Below are 16,592 nucleotides of genomic sequence, written 5' to 3'. Positions count from 1 at the left end.
ATATAAATTATTAACTGGGATGCAATTACATGCAATGCCTCTTGTGTCGCGTACGTGAAACCGAATACAGATTTATTCAGACATTTGAGAAAGGCATAGGACAAGAGGAAATGGGGTCGGTACTTCTGTAGGAGAGAATCGTGATTACAAACTATCGACTGACATGAGACTGCCACTGCTGCTTCTTGAAGAAAAGACACCAAGCTGAGCACGGACAAAGAGAAGAGTCCATTAACACAACAATCACTAGAGCCACTCACAGCCAACAATGGCCCGTCTGTCTATCTGTTAGCTTCGTTTTGAGGTATTAAATTCACTTCATGTACAGTATGACGGTTGAAAATGAAAGGAAACCTTTTTTTTTTAACGAGTTAACTAATTGCACATTTCTAAATAGTGTACACTTTATCCCATGATTTCAAATGTAGGCTATTACAGGCCTGCCTATTATATTAATCCAACACCAAATTTACATTGTGTAAAAACATCATTTAAAAATGTTTGACAATCTGTTGAAACTATATTAAATTAATTGTTGTGAAAAATATTTAAGTCATTTTAATTAACAAAAAACGTAATATTTAGTCCCAGATTTTGCATGTAACACTGTTACCAAGATGTTATGGTGAAAATTAAGATAACATTTAGATTGGACTGGTGCTTGACAGTCACCTTTACTTCTGAAGGTTAAGCATAACACTTATTAAAATATATATATATATATATATATATATATATATATATATATAGGTTATATTTTACACCATATTTGTGGAAAGTGGCTAAAATTCACCTTTTTGTCTAGCTAATGACTAAGGCCTGTATGCCAGCTCTGCCTCTGTTGCACTTGACCTTCATTGAAATTAAAATGAAAAGTAATAAATGACAAAATGCACAAACTAGTGTTGGGTGGATAAGCTATTGAGACTTCATTCTTTAATAAAACACCCAATTTATTGATTTGCCACCTTTTCAATGAAAAAGGTCCTGAAAGGTCCATGTACCACAGACATATTTTAACTAAAACCATATGTGCTTTTATGTCTATGACAAGGTGAGAATGTTAAACATACGTGTACATTCATATTGGAAATGCATGTTAAAGATGGGGAAGGGGAAGGACACAATTATAAAGTCAAAGATGCATCTATACAGTGGGAATGGTACAAAAATACTCTGCAGCAGTGCTAACTATGCATTTGACCAGTAATTGCATAATTTAAAAAAATGTTGACAAATGTGCAAGCATGACTAAGAACGCTCAAGAGGAAATGCTGAAATGGATTTATGCTGAACACTGTCAAAATAACAACTTTGCAGTCCAGACACTTGTCGGCAACTGCCAAACCCAACGGACCTCTGTCAGCACATTTATACCTATTTACAAAGGTCTTAAGAAGACTGTACCATTGCTGACCATACTGTGCTGGAATTATATGAGGTCTTGGTCATATCTGGGTTCATTTTTTCCATTAATTTCTACAGGAATTAATTAAGAGCTACAATTTGTGTTACATGTTTATAAACGTCAATGAGAGGGAAATGACATCTGTTAACAAATGAACACAGAAATATGAAAAATGTAATCTGATTAGCACTTAATCTGGCAAAAAAGCTATTTTAAATTCACTTTATAAACCTCACAGTGAGCTTTTGTGCCCTTTAAAGATTACACACACCGTCCACACGCAAACAATAAAGTAAATTAACATGACCAATTAAATTCATCCAACACCATTCTTTTCCTTCATTTAAGTTACCTCATTTGTACACAAATACTAAAAGGGATAAACATGTTGATCACTCATAAATCATACGAACTGTAAATACAAGTCACTGTAATTAGGATTCTTGTTCCTAAGGCCTTCAAAGAAGACAGACATTTTTTGCTTTAGTGTTTATAATATAGTATGGCCGATGTAGTCACAAGAGGCCAACAAAGGAAACCCAGACAATTGAATCACACTTGTTCAGACATTTCAAACAGTTTACCAGATGTGTGTAGTGCTCCTATATCAAATACTTTGTTCTTTGGTCAGTTTCTTCTTGCTTCTTGCATATATAATCATTTTTTATTTACATGTTTTAAAACCTGTCAAAATAAATAAAGAATTCAAATTTTGGTATGGAAGAAGTCTTTTCAACAAAATAAAAATGAAAACCAAGATTTCTTCAAAGTCATCTCCATCTAAGGCAATAGTTCTTCATTAAATCTTTCAGGTAGAGCATACCTCATTATTCCCAATAGGTGCATATATAAATACCACACATGCCCACTAATGCTCGTGAGCGAGAGAGCTTATGAGTGGTTATATTTGGATCTGCTCAAATCCCATTCAGAGCATTTGTTGTCCTTCTTGCATTTCAGTGCATTGAGAAGCATTTGGTCAGTGTTAACTGCAGACAGGACCACTATTGAGGAAGTAAGTGGTCATATCTCCTTTCCCCTTCACTTTCACCAATCCACGACACTCCAGCTGGTAGCCCTTACTTTCTAGGACATGGTACAAGTCAGTGGTCACCTGTAGGAATAAAGAGCATTTAATTATACACTTAATGCAATTCTAATTAGCCAAAAATTAAAGGTGAAGTACGTAATGTTTGCAGCACCAAAGAGAACTGCAAAAATAACACTAGTTTTTAAACAACCAATCCAACTGTCTGCCATTGGTCTGCAGAGGTGTAAAGTATTTGAGTAATTTTACTTGATTACTGTACTTAAGTATTATTTTGTGGTATTTTTACTTTACTTGAGTACATTTAAAAATCAATACTTTTACTTTTACTTGATTACATTTTTTGAGAAAAAAAGACTACTTTTTACTCCTTACAATTTTATTTACAGTCAAAAAGTACTTATTTTTTGGAGATCACTTCATTCTATTTTCCCTTGCTATTACCAAACCAATTGAATTGCGCTTATGACCAGTTTAATTTAATGGTTATTTATTCAATGAGATTCATTTTCACATTCCATAAAATTGGTCAGACATGTTCATTGGTCCTTTGGAAGTGACGTCATGTTGCATCAATTACCACAATGCACAGCACCTTGACCTCAAAGAATATACACTAACAAGAAGCGACACTCAACAGAATGTTCCATTGCAACACCTGCGCCAGCAGCGGCCTTGCATTTCTGCCATTTTGGGGTGAAGGCGACTTGGCTGTCCACTAGTTTCTATGGCAATATCAGCTGCTTTGTTAAAAAAAAACTTTTTCACAAAAACTTTTTGCTCTCAGTCAGTTTGGGTTAAAACTCTTTAAAAGATCTAGTATTAGTATTAGACTTATAAACACTGAATTAATACAGTCAGTGGAAGAAAATGGAGGAAGTCAAAAATCAGCCACAGAATCAAGAGCACCCGTGGCCAACAGTTCATCTGATGATGAAGATTTTTTCGCTTCTTTGAAATGGACAACACATGAAGCCAGCAAAGAGTTGGATGGATATCTGGCCTGTGTTTCAGACATCAGTGTTTCAGGCACTGCAGGATTGATTTTTAGCCCCAAAAGAGCTAGGCTTGACACTCACAATTTTGAAAATCAGCTTCTGCTTAAGTTAAATCCGAGGTTTTGCAACTTTGAGTAGCATGTTGCATACTGGCATTAGGTAGTAGTCTTATAGTTTGATAATTAAATACAATTAAACACAAACAGTTCTAAAGGATGATAAAACTTTGTATGTAGTTCATTCACCATGTTTTTAGAGATTAAAAGCTTAAAAAAGAATCTCTAGTTTTCATTCTTGCTGTTACTTTTACTTTTTTAATACTCAAGTACAATTTTAATGTAGTACTTTTTTACTTTTACTCAAGTATGATTCTGGCCAGATACTTTTACTTTTAATTGAGTAAAATTTTCACTCAGTACTTGTACTTTCACTTGAGTAACATTTTTGAGTACTTTTTACACCTCTGTTGGTGTGATAAACTGATAGCCTTTTCAGGCCATTGTTTGAACCAATGTTGCAATGCCAAGCCGGTGGGGATGCTCAAACAAACAGAGCAATGTTTTGAAACCACCACAGAGCCACATCCATTGGAAATCAACCAACAAAGCCTTGCTTACTTACAGTTAACTCTACACATTTAACTGGGATAGAAAGTATTTAGAATTTTAAATTACTTTTAAGCAACTAAGTAGCTAAAAACTACAAATTCACACAAAACTCCTGCAATGCTAAACTGCAACTGCAGTAACATGAAGATAGAGGGCAGCACCATCTTTGTAAATGCAATCTTGAACATAGTCATGACCAAAGGAAAATGAATGGGGGATTCTAGGTTGTGTTTTGCCAAAAATAGTCTTGTATAAGCAATGAGTTTATTGTGATGTCGTTACCTGGATGCGATCAGGAACACCTGTGCTGTCCATGCGACTGGCCACATTCACGGTGTTGCCCCATATGTCATATTGAGGCTTTCTGGCTCCAATCACACCAGCAACCACTGGCCCAATGTTTAAACCTGTGGCAAAAATACATTAGTCATTGTCTGCTCTTACATAGTAGCTCTGAGAGCCTGCAAGACAATTCAGAACATGAATATTTTCAGGTGTCCACGGTAAATAATTACTTGCCTATCTTCATCTGAAAGTTGTTGAATGAGTGTTCGTTGATGTACTTCATCTGTTCTCGTAGCCTCATGGCATAGTCAGCCAGAGCTAGAATGTGTGTGCGGCCCTCTTTGTCATACGTAGTGTCGTTCAATCCAGATGCTGTCATGTAAGTACTACCGATAGTTTTGATCTTCTCCAATTGCTTGTATTTCTCTTCAGAAATTATCTATTAACAGTAAAGAACATACACAATAAGCTGTTTTTTTTTTTTACAAAAATGTAGCAACACAGAAACACGGCGGCAGCCATGTTGAGATCACATGGCCAGTTGAATTTTATTCAGTTTGTCTTGATAATCTCCTAATAATAATTCTATTTAGTCACAGAATGAATTAATCATGCATGGCAAACTGAAAACGTTAGCTTTTGTGTGGCACTTTTGCCTCCACACCAGCAGATGTCAGTATAAAGAGTACTCTAAAATCAAACAATTTTCTCTCTTCTGTTTCAGATGCAAGTGACACAACCTTTTTACCTCATCAAAGTCAGCGATGATCTCATTTAGCAGTCTTAGGCATTCCACACCCTCATTGTTGGCCTCCAGTTCAGTGTAGAACTCTGAGAAGTTGCTTATAGAGGCAAACATAACGGCCACACATTCACATGACTGGTAGTAAAGCTCATCGTTTCGACGTTCTCGCGCGAGGAAGTGGGCAGCCACATCTTTGGGCAGGATGTTGTGAAGGAGACGGCGGTTGTAGGCCTGCAGCTCCTCCATCTCCTCTTTCTCTTCGGTGGCCTGGAGAAGAATGACAGCAAATAAGCTGGGATACAACTACTGGAAATGTATTTTCGCTAAGTGATCAATTCAGACAGACTACAAGGGACACACCTGTAGCTTCCACAGGAAATCAAGGCGTGCGGTGGATTCGACCTGCTGTGCGTGCAGATAGAGCGCCAGCACAAACACAGTGAGGATGACTGGAATCGACACCCTCAGAGACACTTTAGTCACTGTTTCCTGGCTATGTGGGAAAAGAACAACACAAATAGATTGGAGTTTGCCAGACTGAGCACAACAAGAATATTAACTCATATTTATCTAATTATATATTACTGTGTTGTAGATTATACTACAGTAATCTATACTGTACATCTCATAACTGTCATATATTTCAAGTCTTTGCAATTATGGTTTTGGCAGATGCTTTAATGCGACTTAAGGCCCGTTCATACCAAGGACGATAACTATAATGATAATAACCATAAAGATACAGTTATAAAAATTGTTCCAAATATAAAAGGATAGCAGAATTCGCACAACAACTATAATGACACAGAGGAACAATATCATTGTAATCACTTTCAGAATGAGTTTTTTTCCAGCTGATGGATGATAAAAACATTGACAGCCAATCAGAATCTATTCTGCTTTAAAGAGCTTGAGCATTTAAATTGACGGGCGACATAACTGCAGCACAGACTTACAATAAACAATGTTATCATCTGCTGGTGTGGACACAATATAGTTATTGTTATCAGTGTGAATGGACCGTTACACTACATTCATGGTACACATTTACATTTTAGCAGTTCTTGCTTTCTCTGGGAATCAAACCCATGATGTTGGCATTGCTAGAGCCATGCTCTACTGTTTGAGCTACAGGAAAGCTATAAATATAAAATATAAATAGCTTTTTAAAACAAACAGAAAGAATTGAGACAAATACACACTACATTCAAACATTGTAATCTCATATTCTAAAGTTTCTTCTGTCTTTGAACCATTTCTCTTATAATCATGGAAAAATAAAGCATGACATTAACTCACCAATAATTTGTTTCATTGAAAGAATACCTGTGTAAAACAGACATATTTCCATTAGTGACCAACATGACCTACTGAACATATACCTACTAATGATAAATAAACACAAACACCCAGAAAAATAATGTTACTATATTGGTCATTTGCATTAAATGGCACGGTTTGTCCCCATATATAATTAAAGGGATAGTTCACCTAAAAATGAAAATTCTGTCATTAATTACTCACCCTCATGTTGTTCCAAACCCGTAAGACATTCCTTCATCTTTGGGATCTTTTTAATGAAATCTGGGAGCTTTCTGTCCATTGACAGCATATGCAACTACCACTTTCCAGCCCAAGAAAGGTAGTAAAGACATCATTAAAGTAATCCATGTGACTCTGGTTGAACCTCAATTTTATGAAATTACACGAGTGTTTTGTTTGCACACACCACACACAAAATTTTTTTTTTTTTTTTTTTTTACAAAATATTCATCTCCAATGCATCTTAGGGGTTTGGTAGTAATTAATGACAGATTTTTTTTTTTTTTTTTTTGTGAACTAACCCTTTAACAGGATACATTAATTTAATTTATACCAAAGACTATAGAATAACACAAGACGTGTCACTCGTATTGTTTTGAATGGGAGAAAGGGCAACGCGCAATATGGCGGAATAAGTCCCGCCTTCTAAATAAGAGCCAATCGGCGATTGGTAAAGTCATCGCATCACTGCAGCGGCCGTTAGAAGCTCCGGTTCCTATAGAAACAGTCAGACGCTCGCCTACGAAATGAGGCACAAGAGACGCGCATTTAGGACTGCGCAAGTGCATTAGCTTGATCCAACTTGAAAAATACTGTTTTTGTCATGATTCGAGTGTTTACAAACAAAATTTATGAGACAGTTATTTTCAGATTTCATTGATTTCAAATATGAAATTTAATCGAAAGCTTGGCAAACAGCTATGGAGAATTTGATGTTTCCCCATTCAAAGAGATAGGAGCTGCATGTGAATGCCCGAGGCGTTTCAAAGATGGCCGCCAAGTGAAATGACTTGCCTTAAAGGTGCCCAAGAATGCTTTTTCACAAGATGTAATATAAGTCTAAGGTGTCTCCTGAATGTGTCTGTGAAGTTTCAGCTCAAAATACCCCATAGATTTTTTTAAATAAATTTTTTTAACTGCCTATTTTGGGGCATCATTAACTATACACTGATTTTTTCAGTTGCCGCCCCTTTAAATCGCGTGCTCCCTGCCTCACGAGCTCTCGACTATATTACAGCGCATTTACAAAGTTCACACAGCTAATATAACCCTCAAATGGATCTTTACAAGATGTTCGTCATGCATGCTGTGTGCATACATCGATTCATGTGAGTAAAGTATTTATTTTGATGTTCACATTTGATTCTCTATGAGTTTGAGGCTATACTCTGTGGCTAAAGCTTAACATTACACACTGTTGGAGAGATTTATAAAGAATGAAGTTGTGTTTATGAATTATACAGACTGCAAGTGTTTAAAAATGAAAATAGCGACGGCTCTCTTGTCTCCGTGAATACAGTAAGAAACGATGGTGACTTTAACCTCATTTAACAGTACATTAGCAACATGCTAACGAAACATTTAGAAAGACAGTTTACAAATATCACTAAAAATATCATGATATCATGGATCATGTCAGTTATTATTGCTCCATCTGCCATTTTTCGCTGTTGTTCTTGCTTGCTTACCTAGTCTGTGCACAGATCCAGACGTTAATACTGCCTTTCCTTGTCTAATGCCTTGATCATGGGCTGGCATATATGCAAATATTGGGGGCGTACATATTAATGATCCTGACTGTTACGTAACGTTAACGCAGTGTTATGTTGAGATCCGCGTGTTTTCCGGAAGTCTTTTAAACAAATGAGATTTACATAAGAAAGAGGAAGCAATGGGGTTTGAAACTCAATGTATGTCTTTTCCATGTACTGAACTCTTGTTATTCAACTATGCCAAGATAAATTCAATTTTTCATTCGAGGGCACCTTTAAAGGGACTTTGTTTATACAACGGGGCTGTTGAATGCTCGAATCTGAATGGTTGACCAACGATCTAAGGTGTATTCAACAATTATTTACAGGGAAACGCACAGCTAAAGTAGTTCTAGCAGGTCTTGACCGCATTGCAGTTCCATATCACTTCGCCAAATGTTTTCAGGTATTTCAATAGGTTCTTACAGCCTACAACCGCAAAAGAAACAAAACCCGCACCGACCAAACAAATAAATATAGTAAACAATAGGATGAATACGACAAATTATTGTCATGGTTTTTGCCACAAATACGTTATATTGTGTCCTGAAAGCGCATACTTTCTCGCACACTCTCTCTCTCTTTCAAACCTACACACGTACAGTACAGTACAGTACGGACACACACTCGCACAGAAATGTTTGATCAGCGCTGCTCTGATGAATTAATCAGTAAAATAGTTTAGCAACTTAAGATACATGACTCACCAGCGAGGTAATAACCGTGCATTTTCTTGAGATAAACTTATAGTTTCGCTATTAGTAGAGACGCAAAGATCAGGTAGGCTAATTCATATATGCTGCTTCTCTCTCTCTCAACTGTGTTAATAACTGTATCAACGGTATTATTCTGCTATCAAGGCTCGAGCCTTCGTTACTAGTTCTGAAATGACATTTTGGAATTAGCAACGGAGGCTTGGGATGAGATGCGTAAGAAATTAGTCCGACACACAAGGGTGTTTTAAGGACAAAAACCTGACAAATGTGTTGAAATACAACATCAGAACAGTGTCTTGAGGTGTGGTAACCATAGTATAAGCGGAATAATTGACTCCGGGCTGTTGAATTCTTAGTAAATAATGCACACCTGAGGTGTGATTATTCCTTAATAGATTTAACTGTTTAGTGTGTAATTTAAAGAAATTATATAATAAATGTTTACATTTTTTCAATAAAGGATTTCAGTTTGCATGTTCATCACTATTACATTTTAATTGAGAGAAAAATCTACCTAAACTTTTTAAAATTTTAACGAAATTAAAATATGCTTTAATAATGTAGCCTGTAGCAAGTAATTTGTCAAATAAATAAACATAGCTTCATGTTTTTTTCCAAGTAAATGGTTAAAATGAAATAAACTAAAAGCACGGAGTAGTTCTATTGTTCTTGTCAATACCGTTTCATTTCACAGATTTTATTGATATGTAGATACCCAACTGAGTTGGTACTTTGTACTGAAAGACTTGCAGTTTTTTTTAGCATCAACTTAATGCTATTGACTTGCATGCCAACATTTTCCACATCTACTCTATATGTTTGCAGAGAATATCAGTGGTGGGAACACTCACATTGCATTGGCGGTGACCATTAGGTCGGCGTTGTCTAGCAGAGTGACAAGGGGCCACTCAACTAGCAGCAGAAAGCAGGCCTGGATGAAGAGCATGAGGACCAGCTTGCCTATACTGCTGATGTGCAGGTACACTGAGCAGCACAGCAGAGTCAGCAGCACACTGTATGTGAAATACTAGGAGCAGAGGAACACAACCAGTCAAGACCATCTCACAACATGCCATGATACTGTAACCATGACAACAAGGGCAAATTCATAAATGTTTCAAAATAAATCCAAAAGTTGTAGAAATTCTACAAACACAATTTTTCACTTTTCACATTGTATTATTTTTCACAAAACGTTGAGTAGAGTGTATCTGAACACAGTAGGGAGACATCATACATGTATAGACTGACCTCGGGTAAAGGACATGCTGAAGGCTGCTCAGGACACAGGAAGAAAGGGTTCCCTGCTGGTCCAGTCAGATTATACAGCACACACAGCGTGACTGAATCAGAAATATTCAGCTGTGCAGCCACACATTCTAGCAGATCCTTCCGGTCACAGGTAAACTGAAAAGATAGAGAAATTAAAAAATTAGAAGTACAAAACTTAACTGAAATATTCCAAAGTAGGAATCAGGCAAAAAACATTTTAAACAATTTGTTCACTTTTTTTCCTTAATGGAAAATTTAATTTTTCTCCAATATTTGTTAATTGAGCATTTACTTATTTTTAATAATATGTAATAATCCTAAAAATTAAACATAATTAATAAATAATTCTAAATATTTATCCAGGATATGAATGAAAAAAGCTGTCATCTCCTCCTATTGAGATTGTGACTGAAGTAACTGAAATATATATATATATATATATATATATATATATATATATATATATATATATATATATATATATATATATATATATATATATATGTCTATTACTACTTACATTACTACCACCTCACTATTACTACTACCTCTACTACTACTACCTCTGTTACTACTTACATTACTACCACCTCTCCTACTATTACTACTAACTCTACTACTTCTACCTCTACCTCAACTACTACTACCTCTCCTACTATTACTACTACTACCACCATCTCTAATACTACTACTACTACTACCACCTCTACTATTACTACTACTACCACCTCTACCACCTCCTCTACTACTACCACCTCTTCTACTACTACTACTACTACTACTACTACTACTACCACCATCTCTTCTACTACTACTACTACTACTACTACTACTACTACTATCACCTCCTCTACTACTACTACTACTACTACTACTACTACTACTACTACTACTACTACCACCACTCACCTACTACTACTACTACTACTACTACTACTACTACTACTACCAACAACTACTACTCTTCTAATACTACTACCACCTCTTCTTCTTCTACTACTACTACTACTACTACTACTACTACTACTACTTCTACCTCTACCTCTACTACTACCACCTCTACTACTATTACTACTACTACTACTACTACTACTACTACTACTACCTACCACCACTACCTCTCTACTACTACCACTACCACTACTACCTCCTCTACTACTACCACTAATACCACCATCACCTCTTCTACTACTACTACTAACTACTACCACTACCACTACCACCTACTACTACTACTACTACTACTACTACTACTACCACCACCTATTCTACTACTACTACTACTACTACCACCACCTCTTCTACTACTACTACTAACTACTACCACTACCACTACCACCTCTACTACTACTACTACTACTACTACTACTACTACTACCACCACCTATTCTACTACTACTACTACCACCACCTCTTCTACTACTACTACTACTACTACTACTACCACCACCTCTTCTACTACTACTACTACTACCACCACCACTACTACCTCCTCTACTACTACCACTAATACTACCATCGCCTCTTCTACTACTACTAACTACTACCACCTCTACTACTACTACTACTACTACTACTACTACTACTACCTACTACTACTACTACTACTACTACCTCTACTACTACTACTACTACTACTACTACTACTACTACCACCACCTCTTCTACTACTACTACTACTACTACTACTACCACCACCACCACTTCTTCTACTACTACTACTACTACTACTACTACTACTACTTACATTACTACCACCTCTCCTAGTATTACTACTAACTCTACTACTACTTCTACTTCTACCTCTACCTCAACTACTACTACCTCTCCTACTACTCCTACTCCTACTACTACTACTACTCCTACTACCACCACCACTACTACCTCTACTACTACTACTACTACTACTACTACTACTACTACTACCACCTCTCCTACTTCTACTTCAGCTACTACTAGGGATGTCCCGATCAGGTTTTTTTGCCCTCGAGTCCGAGTCCGAGTCATTTGATTTTGAGTATCTGCCGATACCGAGTCCCTATCCGATACTTCTATAATACATCAAAAAAAGAATGAAGAGCGAAAAAAACAGATCCAGGACGTTCCTTATTTTTTATTTAATTACAAACAGAGCACTTCTGTGAGGTAGCTTGAACAATCAAGTAATAAATAACATAAATTGTTCACTTCACTTCACTTCACTTTACTTTAGTGCAACAGTAAATATAAAAAAGGCTAGTATAAAAACAAATATATTTGGTTTGATTTGGATATGCTGCAGTCTGTGTAATAACTAAAATAATGTTTATATATATCATATTTTCTGGCTAGTTTACTTTAGTTTTTTATAATACACCATGCTTTAACCCAAACTGAATAATAAAAAACAAGTTTACATGGGTAAATCTTCTATTATTATTTTTGATTCTTAATTTTCTTTTCTGTCATACTCAAATTCTTGTTAAAACACATTAGACATGCGTATTGTAAGCATTTTGAACACTTTTTGTGTGAAATTATATTTATTTTGTCCATCAAAAGTGTGCTTTCACTTTAATTACACGTCAGCAGCGCAGCGTGTCTCAATCAGCTCCCTAGTTCAGTAGTCAGGGCACTGATCAGGGTATCAGCCACATTCACTTTCATTATATACTGATTGACGACCTAAAGAGCTAGGGAGCTGATTGAGACACAGGGATAGACTCGGTGCCGAGACGATCGCGGCACTGCTGCTTACGCGGCGCTCCTGCCTGACGCTTTACGAGCTGCTCCTGCTGCCTGTGTGAATGCATCCGTTGGTTGACATGCACGCTGAAAAAAATATGCGCTACTCACGCGCCGCTTACGCTTGCAGTGTGAAACAGGCCTAACTCTGTGCCACCGCATCACTATAGATGTGTTAAAAATAATGAGAATATATATACATATATATCCGAGTCCTGATCGGGAGGTAACGTCCGATTCCGATCTAGTCTGAAACCACATGATCGGGCCCGATTTCCGATCACGTGATCGGATCTGGACATCCCTAGCTACTACTATCTCTTCTACTACTAATACCACCACCACCACCACCTCTTTACTACTACTACTACCACCACTACCACTACCACCTCTACTACTACTACTACCACCACCACTACTACCTCTACTACTACTACTACTACTACTACTACTACTACTACTACTACTACTACTAATAATAATAATTTGCATACATAAATATTCCAAAATTAAGTTAAATTAAATTGATTCCAGAGTTTAAAAATTTTATCGAATGAGTGCTGGCGAGGAAAGGAGATATTACTGATATTAGTGTTGAATTATACTGACAAACAGAAAAAACAAACAAAGCTACTTAAACTTTTTTTTAAGTAGCAAAAAACTCTGATCAGAATCCTACCATATTAACAAAGGCAGAAATGAAGAGAAGCAGAATCGTAAAGACTCCAACGAGTGTGCTGTTGAGGCGGGACTGAACGATCCTCTTTGACACTGTCTGCAAGGTAACTGGAAAAATCTAGAATAAGACAAAGTTAAAAGTGAGAGAAAGAGGGAAAAAGCTGTGAATAAATCAGAAAGCTTTCAATTTCAAAAGCCTCATTGATTGCATATCAATTTGAATTGAAATTGTAGTCTAGATTTCACAAGTACTGTACAAATGTGAAGGATCAAGTGAGGTAGTGACTGACCTTAGCGCAGGAGTAAATGGCACATATAAAGAGGACATGGGCGAGAATAATAAAGATGCTGATGAACATGCCCAGCATTAACGGTGTACTGCAAGACAAAATACACAACATCATTCAGACATACTACAAATATAGATCTCAACATTAATTCAATTTCTTTTTATTATTAATATTAATATTTCAACATCACTCACTGTGGAAATATGATGATTTGTATAAAAACAATGAAGCAGAAGACAAGGAGAGTACAGGCCACATAACCACCAAAACGATCATCCACCTTTTTTGAATACTAAAAGCACAAAAAATGTGTTACTGTTAGATGTTCAGACATTTTTTCAGTACTCTGAGGTTGTGTCAGTGCTGGACAGTGTTAAATACACGTTTTACAGGCTGTCTATGGACCTTTTTCTCCAAAAAAGGTGTTTGGAATGTGAGCAAGAACTTCTTGACGTGGTCTTTCCGCAGCTGGTCAATGCTACGAGCATCAATGGCACGACCCAAAAACTCATCGACCTCGTCCTCTGGATTTAGAGCCTCTTGTGTACAGCGGCTGGGAAATGAACATACAGATGACAGCAAAAAAATTACATTAAATGTAAAACATTAAGGTACTGTATAAAATCCATAAGGGGATGGCATAAAATGTAGTTTTTAATTTTAAAGCTTTTAGTTCATCCTCATAACAAACTACTATTTTTGATCTATTATGCATTAGTGGTCGTAAAAATTGCTTTCCTACAGTGAAACCTAGTCTAGAATATTCATTTTATTTCCTCTATCCTAGAGCGACTCACAGATTGTGAAAACAGCCTGTGAAATCTAACCCATAAGCCCCTGCAGAGCCAGAGAGAATGGATTTGTGTCCTAATAAAACCAGAACTCACTTATCTTTGCTGGAGGCTTCATCTATGCCCTGAAAACAGACAGGTAGATTAGTTACAGTTGACAGTAAAAACACAGTGGAAGCAGAAAAACACATTGTGAGTTTCATCTCAGACAGCTCTGAAGCCAACCCCACAGAGCCACTGCCGCTTTAATTAACACTCAGGGACTTCGAATTACATTCAGAGACAGAGAGTGAGAGCTTGACAGAGACAAGGAATGGGACTTATGCTGCAAAAAATCAGGTTCTTGTTTTCCAGTAAAAATATCTAAAACACTCTTTAAATGAAAAAGAAAAAAAAAAAATTACTTGAGAAGGAAATCTAAGATAATACTGTATTAAGTTTTTTAGAATAATCTATTATATATATATATATATATATATATATATATATATATGTTGTTTAATTTACAGTATGTGTTGTATACATATTATTTTAAAGCTGCAGCCCATAACTTTTTTGGGTTAAAAATTATCCAAAATCAATTTTTGAGCAAGTACATAACCAGCCAGTGTTCAAAACTATCTCTTTACCTTTTCAGGTATATATATATATATATATATATATATATATATATACCCAATTCAGTATCCACCAGTGAAGTGACTGACAACCACACATTCTGCTCAAAGCATTAGATTAATCCGTGCTGAGAAGCCGTGCCGATACACAACCCACGTAAAGATGATAATTCCGCAAATAACTGCAATTGCAGGTTTCGAACAGAGATGGCGACAAAGAGGCAAAACTTACAGACTGCAACTTTAAAGAATATAATTTGAAAATTTTAATTAGTTTTCTTACTCCATTGGCAATTTTTTTTCCACATAAAACTTCAATTCAACATACAATTTTGTTTTAAAGGTGCCCTAGAATCAAAAATTGAATTTTCCTTGGCACAGTTAAATAACAAGAGTTCAGTACATGGAAAAGACACACTGAGTTTCAAACTCCATTGCTTCCTCCTTCTTATGTAAATCTAATTTGTTTAAAAGACCTCCGGAAAACAGGCGAATCTCAACATAACACCGACTGTTACGTAACAGTTGGGATCATTAATATGTACGCCCCCAATATTTGCATATGCCAGCCCATGTTCAAGGCATTAGACGAGGGCAGGACGTCTGGATGTGCACAGCTGAATCAACAGACTAGGTAAGCAAGCAAGAACAATAGCTAAAAATGGCAGATGGAGCGATAATAACTGTCATGATTCATGATTACATGATATTTTTAGTGATATTTGTAAATTGCCTTTCTAAATGTTTCGTTAGCATGTTGCTAATGTACTGTTAAATGTGGTTAAAGTTACCATCGTTTATTACTGTATTCACGGAGACAAGAGCCGTCGCCATTTTCATTTTTAAACACTTGCAGTCTCTATAATTCATAAACACAACTTCATTCTTTATAAATCTCTCCAACAGTGTGTAATGTTAGCTTTAGCCCCGTTAGCCACAGCCTAGCTACTATCAAACTCATTCAGAATCAAATGTAAACATCCAAATAAATACTATACTCACATGATCCAATCCATGCATGCAGCATGCATGACGAACATCTTGTAAAGATCCATTTGAGGGTTATATTAGCTGTATGAACTTTGTTTATGCACTGTACTTAAAGTCGCCAACTCGGGGGGGCAGGGAGCGAGAGATTTAAAGGGGCCGCGCAGCCTGAATCGGTGCATAGTTAATGATGCCCCAAAATAGGCAGTTAAAAAAACTAATTAAAAAAAATATATGGGGTATTTTGAGCTGAAACTTCACAGACACATTAAGGGGACACCTTAGACTTATATTACATCTTGTGAAAAGACGTTCTACGGCACCTTTAAGTAATTCTGTTTTAAGGATGTT

General features: G+C 36.4%; 1 protein-coding gene across 6 annotated transcripts in view; it reads right to left on the bottom strand.

Annotated features, from left to right (window-relative positions):
• Window positions 1-900: 900 nt before the first annotated feature.
• Window positions 901-16,592, bottom strand: part of adcy6b (adenylate cyclase 6b) — a 103,139-nt gene continuing 87,447 nt past the window's right edge. For all 6 annotated transcript variants that reach the window (XM_048179210.1, XM_048179207.1, XM_048179209.1 and 3 more), the window contains 13 exons: window positions 14,734-14,762; window positions 14,252-14,399; window positions 14,041-14,138; window positions 13,847-13,934; window positions 13,558-13,674; window positions 10,134-10,289; window positions 9,734-9,909; window positions 6,392-6,418; window positions 5,453-5,585; window positions 5,096-5,359; window positions 4,582-4,786; window positions 4,345-4,469; window positions 901-2,522 (listed from right to left, as the gene is read on the bottom strand). In XM_048179210.1, coding sequence (XP_048035167.1) covers window positions 2,394-2,522; window positions 4,345-4,469; window positions 4,582-4,786; window positions 5,096-5,359; window positions 5,453-5,585; window positions 6,392-6,418; window positions 9,734-9,909; window positions 10,134-10,289; window positions 13,558-13,674; window positions 13,847-13,934; window positions 14,041-14,138; window positions 14,252-14,399; window positions 14,734-14,762 — 1,695 coding nt within the window. In that variant the 3' untranslated portion in view covers window positions 901-2,393. The remainder of the gene's footprint in view (window positions 2,523-4,344; window positions 4,470-4,581; window positions 4,787-5,095; window positions 5,360-5,452; window positions 5,586-6,391; window positions 6,419-9,733; window positions 9,910-10,133; window positions 10,290-13,557; window positions 13,675-13,846; window positions 13,935-14,040; window positions 14,139-14,251; window positions 14,400-14,733; window positions 14,763-16,592) is intronic.

This window comes from Megalobrama amblycephala, linkage group LG24 (assembly GCF_018812025.1).
Source record: "Megalobrama amblycephala isolate DHTTF-2021 linkage group LG24, ASM1881202v1, whole genome shotgun sequence".
NCBI classification, from domain to species: domain Eukaryota; kingdom Metazoa; phylum Chordata; class Actinopteri; order Cypriniformes; family Xenocyprididae; genus Megalobrama; species Megalobrama amblycephala.
The sequence above is the reverse complement of the archived record's forward strand: the minus strand, read 5'-3'. Positions and strand labels throughout refer to the sequence as shown.